We start from the raw sequence: 8,779 nt of genomic DNA, 5'->3' as shown, positions 1-8,779 counted from the left end.
GAAGGACGGTTGGTTCAGACAGAACCTGGAAGCGGCAGGAGGAGCCATCTCGGCCCCCGCGGAACCTCGATCTGTGCTCTGAGGCTCTGAGCAGTGCGGACGCTGTCCTGGCTGCTGCAGCTGTGACTGTTGGGAGGCAGAGGACCCCCCCCGCCCCTTTTCTTTTGTCTGTCTCGGACTCCTTGAGTCTTCCATTATTATGCCGCTCGTCGGTGTGAAGATGCACAGAGGATCCGATGGATTTTCCTTTTTACTGCCAGTAGTGTTTTTTAGTCTGTTATAAGGAAGTAACACTCCATTTCGTTTGTTCCCCTACAGGTCATGGAATGGGTGATCAGAGAGAGACCCTACAAGCTGAGTGAGCTTGATTACTCCTATCTCCTAGAGTTCACAGCTAAAGTTCATGGCATTTCTGAAGCCGAGAGCCTCTTCCTCCGTATACCTCAAGAATTCCGGAATGAGCTGCTCTACAATAACCTTGTAATGGCTTGTTTGGAGCAGGGCTTGATTAAGCTTTCATATGGTTACATGAGGAAGATGAGGGAACTGTCCCTGCCAATTTCACCGTACGTTTACAATCGCTTGATCATCCTCCATTCTTCTGAGGGGCGTAGGAAGACTATCTCCAAAATCCTCGCTCAGATGAAAGCCAGTAGAGTGACCCCCCACACCTCAACCTACAACATCTTGCTGAAAATACAGGCCAATGATCACAATATTGATGGAGTGGCGAGGGTGTTCAGTGATATGAAAAGAGCAAAGATTGAGCCAAATGAGATCACTTATGGCATTCTAGCAATTTCACATGCTGTAGCAAGGCTATATACTGTTTCCCAGACATACATAGAAGCCATCAAGAATTCTATGACAGGTACTAACTGGTCTACACAGGAAATTCTTCTTATCTTGTATGGGTACCTTGGAAAGGAACATGAGCTAAAGATGACGTGGAACCTCATGCAATGCCTTCCTCATATTCGATCCAAAAGCTTTACACTAGCAATTGAAGCATTTGGAAAGGTTGGCTGTGTTGAGCAGGCAGAAGAGATTTGGCGAGAGATCAAATCAACAAGGAAGCTAAAGCTTACAGAACAGTTCAATTCCATGTTATCAGTTTACTGCAGGCATGGCCTTGTGGATAAAGCAGCGGCCGTGTTCAAAGAAATGAGAGCAAGTGGTTGTCAACCAAATGCTATTACGTATCGTCACTTGGCATTGGGTTGCTTGAAAGCAGGTTTTGTGAAACAAGCTGTGAACACAATGGATATGGGAAAAAAGGAAGTTGTCACAAGGAAGGTGAAAAGTTCAACACCATGGTTGGAGACCACTCATTTATTGCTTGAAAATTTTGCAGAGATTGGTGACTTAGAAAATGCGAAGAAAGTTTTTGCAGAACTGAATGAATCAAAGTACTGTAGAAATTCCTTTGTGTATAATACCCTTCTAAAAGCTTATGTTAAAGCAAAAGTTTATGAGCCAGATTTTGTAAAGACGATGATTTTGAGAGGTGCAATGCCTGACGCCGAGACACATAGCCTTCTGAGACTGATTGAACAGTACAAGACATGATACTGTCCATACAGTAACCACTAACCAACTGCCGGGGCTTTGAAGGATTAGGATGAAAAGGAAACATCAGTGCTAAGTTGAGCCATTTCTTCTGCACACGATGCATTCAATCGTCCTTTGACTGTGGGAGTGGTACATGAACATGTGCACAATCCAATTGATGAATGCACCTTCTTTTGGTATCCAAGCAGGTTGCCCAAAACTTGCATGGTCAAAATATCGAAACTGGTGTTTCCTTTGTGTATGAGTTGCATAAAACAATCAGTTAGGTCAGCGAGTCTTTGATAGAATGTATAGTTTTTTTATTGCCATTTTGATTTTGTTTCTGAAACATTGCAGGAGATCTGCATTTCACTTAAAACTAGACTAGAAGGGTCCAAGGGAAATTACACCAGTCACTGGACAAACACTTCCAAGAAAAATTACAAACTCAGCATTTTACAGTTACGTCGAGACTAGATAGACATGTTACATGTACTGAAGATATTGTACTACCCATAACAGTATTTGTAGCTCTCTATTGCTACGTTGTTCCCAGGTGCTGGTCACAAAATGAGCAATCATGTGCATATCCAGGAGCAGTCTGACATTTTTGCAGAGGTTTGCACATGGACAAGGTTTGAGAAGCTGGTGAATTCCATAAACTCTATTTGACGCTGACCCATCCAACCATCTTGATCTCCAGAACTACCAATGGTGATACTTTTGGACCTCGCGAAATATCTGTGATATACTCTATAGTGTTTCCTGTTGTTCGGTGTAATCAAATGACAATCCTGAAATGTAAATAGCAAATGTTCATCTGTTCAAACAAATTTGGTCATCTTCTGGTTCTTTTATTTTTTCTCAGAGGGAGACTGGTTCTTGATATGCAGGGGCAGACAATGCCCCATGAGATGTTCGACTAAAACTGGACAGCTGGTTGCTTGTTTGGGACAGAGAAGTAGAGTACTGCTGCATGTTCCAAACATTGACAACCTATTTGTGTACTATCCACTTTATACAATGTCAAAACAGCTGGCTGCGGTGGCAAATCCAGAAGAACTCTTCATGTTCTGCAGGAGCTTAAAGGAAAAATATCTTCATTTTTTTTCGCAGTGACTTGTACTAATATACTACAAATTACATTGGACTATCATTTCAGATCATGAGAAAAACAAAAAGATTTATCCAAGATCTGGATGCCAATCTTTCTGGACACTAGATCAAGTCATTAAGACAAGAGGAAACCTTAAAATAGAAAAGAATGGTGCATTTGTTGCTACATTCATCAGTCTTGACGGTACAAAAACTATAGCTGAGGAAATTAACTATCTTCAAATTCAGGCATACACAGTACAGAGATAACAATTAACAATTCACTGAAAAACAAACAGATGCAATATCAGGGAAATTTATCCCCACATACATGCTAATAATTCCTTTTCCATGAAAAAGGTATACGTGAGCAAAGCAATAGCATATACATTCCTACCTTATAATCTTGACTATGTTTTTGGAGCTTGACATGGTACAGACAAAGCATGATCTATATATGTTTTATTGGAGAAAATGGCAGCACCACTTTTACCTACTGCTGCTGCCTCCTCCTTGTTCTTCTTGTGGTTGTGGACTCCGAAGGTCTGGACCTCCTACTTTGGGCTGCCTGTCCCACTATAACAGCCAGGGTGCTAGAAGTCGATGCCTGCTCCATGGATGACGACTGCTGAGTAACTGTGGGTGCAGCATTAACGGAATTAGAAGACGGCAATCGGACCTGATTGCCACTCTCAGGGGCCGCGTTGCTTGCACGCAGCATTATTGGGGAGGGTGAAACAAGACTGTGTCTTTGCTGTCTCCGTACCCTAGCCCTTGACCGGGCTGCGGGAAGTACAGTCACCTCAACCCCGCCTGCAGGTGGAGCTGCCTGGCCTCTCACTATATCCTGGTTTTCTATCAACCGTCTCACCATGCTTGCAATGCCTCTTGGGTCTGGCATTTGCAGCTGCTGCCTCAAGCTCTCACTCCTGTTTGCGCGTGGTCTGGGAGGAACATCATTGCTGGAGGCGTCCCGTTCACCGCCTCCTCTTCCATATATTGGTGTGACATTTACTTCGAGCACCTCTCCCTTGCAGACAGGGCACTCAGAGTGGGCTGAATGTCCATGGAGCCACTGGTACAAGCATGGCCAGCAGAAGAGGTGGCCGCACGGTGTAACCACAGGCTCTTTAGCCGCTTCAAGGCAGATATTGCACTCGAAACTGGAGTTGCACCCACAGTTCCCGTCCTTCTTGACGGCACCCATTCCTGTCATCTTGCCATCACCATCGAGCTTCTGCCGCCTTGATGCATCTAGAGAGCTGTGAGACCGCTGGATGGCTTGCGCCAGTCTTTCTGCTTCTGGGCTGGTCGGCCGCTGGTTGCGGTTCACAATGTGGTGCTGTTCACTCACCTGGATCAACCTCTGCAGGCGGAGCTCAGGCGTCATGTCTTCAATTGCATTCACAGCCCCCATAGATTGCCTCATCACCCTCGTGCTCACCATCTCTGCTCCGGCTGCAGGAGCCACCAGAATAGGGTGAGAAAGCCTTTCCACCCATTCAAGGCGAACCCCTTCCAGCCCAGGAAGAGACAATGGCGCTGGCGGCGGTGGTGATACATTGGCATCATGTGAGGGCGCGTCGCGCACCACAGCCGGTTCACCAGCATCAAGAGCCTCTTCACTGTCCGTACTGAGGCCATCAAGCCAATCAAAGAGCATCGGATCTATCAGCGATAGCTCCGGCGTGGAGAGCGCATTGGACGGCGAGTATACAACGGGCAGTGGCGGCATCTCCTCTGGTGCCGGTAATACTGCAGGCTCATCCGTTCTTGGAGATTCCGGAACCGGAATGGCCGAGTTGGGCGGCGGCGGGCAATCCATAGCTACGCCCAGCCGACCTGGAGGCCGCGGCAATGGAGGGAGGCCCAGGTACAGGTTTAGATCCATCCGCCTCCTGTTCCCGCTTCCCTCCGCGGCCTCCTCCCCCGCCATCAAGGGCGGATCTAAATAGTGAGCCGGGTGTTAGAAGCTGTGAAGGTGAGCGGCGGGAATTGACTAATCGCTTCACGAAAACAGGTCATACCTCGAAACCCAAAGGCTGCGGACGGGGTGCAGATAGCAGGAACGCGGATGTCCAGACGAGACGAGGAAGAACTGCGACGGCGATGGCGGCGAGGCGCGTAAGACGATGGTCAGGACGAACAGAAAAGAAGTTGGGAGAGTCGGGCGAGGGCTTTTGTCCACGGACGGCGAGCAGTTCTTGCGGCGCGAAATTGCTTGCTCCGGGTCCGGGAGCTTGCGGCGATCAGTGGGAGGGCGGATTCCGGCAGGGAGTCGACTGGATTTGGGGAGGAATCGGGCCGGGATTTGGGGCTGCTGGAGTGGATCGAACCGAGAAGAACGACGAACAGGGGGAGGGGAAGGAGAGGTTTTATTTTCGGCTTTTCTCGTCCTCTTCCCTTCTTCTCCCGCTGTCTTCCCTGTTCCCTCAACAAACTCGGTTGGGAGCCATTTTTTATAGCACAATTGCATTTATTTTTGGTGGACAAGATTTGGAAGATTTTAATTGTATGTAAATTATGGATCTCCTCTTCATAAATATCCATGAATTATTTCAAATTTACCCTCAAAACAAACAAAAATCATAATCCCCTCAAAACATTTTAGATCGTCGGTATATGTGTGGCTTGATTAGATTACTTGCACCGGTCGCAAATCATACGCTCCACTCTTTTCCAAATATACAATAGGAAGGCTGCGACCCAACAGGCTCCCGCTCCCCTCCCGCTCCCGCGCCGCGCGCCGCTCCGGCCGCGGCGGCCACCAGCCTCCGTCCCTGCCCGCCCGGGCCGGGGCGCCACCAAATTCGCCATGCGGCCGCCGTCCCCTACTGGATCCTAGTGTTCGACCCGCTCCTCGTGCAGCGCCAGATCGGTGCGGGGAGACCCTGCAACAGCGGCAGATCTGTCTGGATCCAGCGGTCCGATGCAAGCGCTGGTCTCTCCACCGCTCCCTCCGGCGTCAACGTCCCGCCCAGACTCCCCGACGCGTTTCCTGCTGCGTGGCGAGAACTCCAAGGCGGGCGCGACGCACGAGCCAGCGGTCCAAGCAGGGCACCCCTGCCCTGGGAACTGCAGGCTAAAATCCATTGTGGTAGTGCCCTCACCCGCACCGTCCATTTCCTCTTTGGGCGAGGGGGAGGGATGGACGGAGGTCAAATCGGAGCAGCAACAGCATGCACTTAGTAGATCAGCGGGCAACTCCAGGCGTCGCCAGCCGAGGCAGATGGGCAAGCGCTCCACCATTAAGGAGGACGCTGGCCGCGCTACCTTCTTAAGCCAATTCGACGACCGCTATTTCAGATGCCTCAGTAGCGAGCACCGCCACGTCGATTGCCGAGATCCACTCCGCTGCATCATCTGCAAGCTGCAGGGCCACTTCGGTAGGGAGTGCCCACAGAATCCGAGGAATAGGCGTGGGGCGGACGGCGCCACCCGCGGCCCGATGAGGGAGAGGCTGCGTTTCCCTGCGCCGCCGCCACCGGCCGCGCGTCCCGTCGACATGGACCGCCAGGCCCTCCTCACCGACCCCTCCCGCCGCCCAAGGTCGAGCTACAAGGTGGTGGTCGCCACTCCGGCCAAGGAGCACCAAGAGTTTCTGCTCCGGAAGCACGCCGTGCTCCTCACGGCCGCGACGCCTCAGCACGCCGCCAACCCCATGTCGGTCGGTCAAGCCATAGAAGAGCAGATCCACATGCCGCCCCACCTGCTGCGCATCACCAGCCACGACCCAGAGGACTTTCTGGTCCACTTCGAGCTTCCGGCGCACAAGGCGAACGTCGTCCGCTGCGGCGTCATCAAGGCCGACGGCGTCGAGTTCAAGGTCAACGGGTGGCACGAGGACGACCACGAGGTGTCGGACGACTACACCCTCCACGTCCGCGTCGTCATCGAGCGGATGCCCATGCAGCTCTGGTCGCTGGCGGGCGCGGAGGAGGTCCTCGGCGACCTCTGCATCGTTGATCGCCTGGACAGCCGCACCCACGAGCGCAGACACGCCAAGTCCTTCGCCTGCTGGCTGGACGACTGACGTCGCACACATCCCCACCAAGCACGAGACCTGGCGCGCGGCCCGTGGGGCGGGCTGGGTTGAGGCCATGCTGGGGTTCTCGCTGCCGAGCCGCCAGGTGGCTACCCCTCCCGGCATCAGGCGCCGCGAGCTGCTGGTGCACGTCGACATGATCGAGGATTGGACCCCCCGCACGTCGCAGTCCTCCCACTCGTGCCAGAGCGGACTCCCCTCGTCAGAGTCCGGCGACGGCGCCCCCTTCCCAGCGGTGTACCCGGCAACCTGGACCTGGCACGTTGAACATGGACAGGGGCACCGCCAACCACCCACGGTGGCCTCCTCGGGATGCCACGGTCTGCAGCGAGGGGGCGGCCGTAGGGACCATGACGACCATGACAGCGAGCGCAGCGGCCGGCGCTCCTGGGCAGACATGCTGCTGGGTCGCGGCCACTCCAGCCGGGCCCCAGCGGCGGCAAAGGAGCGCACCCGAGAGCTTCGCCAGCGCAGTCGCACCCCCACCAGCCGCCACCATAACAAGGGCTGCCACGGACGGGAGATCGCCATCTGCACCACTCCTCCCCTGCCGCTGCGTAGTGCACCGTCCCCCTCACCACCACCCTCGCCGCCACCAGCAAGAAGGAGCCATGCCAACCACGCCGATGCCGACCCCGTCGCCGAGTTCTTCAAGAGTGGGGACGCTCAGCTCCCTCCCCGCCGCGCATCGAGCTCGGTCAGGAAGAGCTGGAGGAGGCCATTGCGGGCGCCCTCGCCGCCTCGCTCGAGTTCGACGGCAACCACGCGGACGCCAGCGGTGCAGCGGCGTTGACCATCGGTGGGTCCCTCGCATGCATGCAAACCGACTCCGTCCATGCGTACAAGACCACGGCCCCCCAGCGAAAACCACGACCGAGCTGGGGCGGTGACGCACCAGGTGTAGCAGATGCAAATCGGGCAAGGCGGCACCACCACTCGGCTCCTCTTCCACGACGCCCCCACGACCCTCGTCGCTGACGCGCCACCCGCTCACAGGCCGTCCGCTCCGCTCAAGACACGCGCTCCCTCAGCCCCCGTCAGGCACAGCGCCCACCAGGCGACCAACCCCTCCTCCACCCCGGTGGCACAACGGGCCACCCTGTGCCTAGTCCAAGAGCTCGACGTGCTGGATCCAAGGGAGAGGATGACGGTGAAGGCAGCGGAGGTGTAAGTGCATCTAGTGCCACCCCTAGTTGGTTTTGGAGTATTGACGACAAACCTAGTTGAGGGACTAATGTGTTTGTGAGAATTGCAGGATAACACAGGTAGAAGTCCCTCATTGATTCGGTTTTCCTACCAGAGATGACCCCTAAAAATGTATGAAGATATTGAAGTCAAAGGTGGTATATGAAGATATTCACATTGAAGACTATGACAAGAGAAGACACCACATGAAGCCTATGGAGCTCGAAGACTTAGATCTTTCGTAGTTCTCTTTCTTCTGTGTTGAGTCATAGGAACCATCGTACTGTTAAGTGGGGTCCAAGAGAACTAGTCAGAATGACTGAAGTGATGCTTAAACAAAACCTATGTCTTCGAGTGAAGACTTTGAGAGCGAATCTTGTCCAGAGTCGGGCAAGTCAGCTTTGCTTGAAGCCCAAGTAAAGTTGCCGTGTGAGTTTGAAATCTGACCGTTGGAACACGTGTCAGTTCCTTAGTGACCCAGGGTCATTTTGGACAAATCAGGTCGGGTTGCCAAGTGGCTATAAATAGCCCACCCCCTACAACCATAAACGGTTGGCTGCTCAGATTCAGAGTACGACTTTTGTCGTTTGAGAGCAACCCACCTCGAAGCCTTGAGAGAGAATTCCTTGCGAGGATAAAGCCCTAACTACCCAGAGCCAAAGAGAATTAGGCATCACTTAAGTCTTCTTGTCTGTGTGATCTGAAGACTTATTACACTTGAGGTCTGTGCATCCTCCAGCCGGTTAGGCGTCGCGTTCTGAGCATCCAAGAGACATTGTGGATTGCCGGTGAACGAAGTCTGTGAAGGTTTGGGAGTCTACCTTGAAGACTTACCAGAGTGATTGGGCGAGGTCTGTGTGACCTTAGCTCAAGGGGAATACAGTGAGGACTGGGTGTCCTGAG

At 52.9% G+C, this 8,779-nt stretch overlaps 2 protein-coding genes across 3 annotated transcripts; one reads left to right on the top strand and one right to left on the bottom strand.

The window, feature by feature from the left end:
- The first annotated feature begins 222 nt into the window (after positions 1–222).
- Positions 223–1,963, top strand: LOC125518790 (pentatricopeptide repeat-containing protein At1g07590, mitochondrial-like). Its single transcript, XM_048683658.1, has one exon. It carries the CDS (start codon positions 322–324, stop codon positions 1,567–1,569), a length of 1,248 nt encoding a protein of 415 aa, XP_048539615.1. The 5' UTR covers positions 223–321; the 3' UTR covers positions 1,570–1,963.
- A 900-nt stretch (positions 1,964–2,863) lies between these two features.
- LOC125518789 lies at positions 2,864–5,091 on the bottom strand. 2 transcript variants are annotated; one of them, XM_048683657.1, is made up of 3 exons: positions 4,674–5,091; positions 3,326–4,593; positions 2,864–3,253 (listed from the first exon to the last, which is right to left on the bottom strand). In XM_048683657.1, the coding sequence occupies exons 2-3, from the start codon at positions 4,580–4,582 to the stop codon at positions 3,140–3,142; spliced, it is 1,371 nt and encodes a 456-aa protein (XP_048539614.1). In that variant the 5' UTR covers positions 4,583–4,593; positions 4,674–5,091; the 3' UTR covers positions 2,864–3,139. The 2 variants fall into 2 exon arrangements, with proteins under 2 accessions (XP_048539614.1, XP_048539612.1); XM_048683655.1 differs by having other exon boundaries at positions 2,864–4,593.
- Between the last annotated feature and the right edge of the window lie 3,688 nt (positions 5,092–8,779).

The sequence above is a fragment of the Triticum urartu genome, chromosome 7 (assembly GCF_003073215.2).
Source record: "Triticum urartu cultivar G1812 chromosome 7, Tu2.1, whole genome shotgun sequence".
Classification (NCBI taxonomy): Eukaryota; Viridiplantae; Streptophyta; class Magnoliopsida; order Poales; family Poaceae; genus Triticum; species Triticum urartu.
Note: the sequence above shows the minus strand (reverse complement) of the source record. Positions and strands in the feature narration are given on the sequence as shown.

Coding starts and splice junctions, on each gene's coding strand:
- LOC125518790 (XM_048683658.1), top strand. CDS start 322: ATGGAATGGGTGATCAGAGAGAGACCCTACAAGCTGAGTGAGCTTGAT.
- LOC125518789 (XM_048683655.1), bottom strand. CDS start 4,582: ATGGCGGGGGAGGAGGCCGCGGAGGGAAGCGGGAACAGGAGGCGGATG.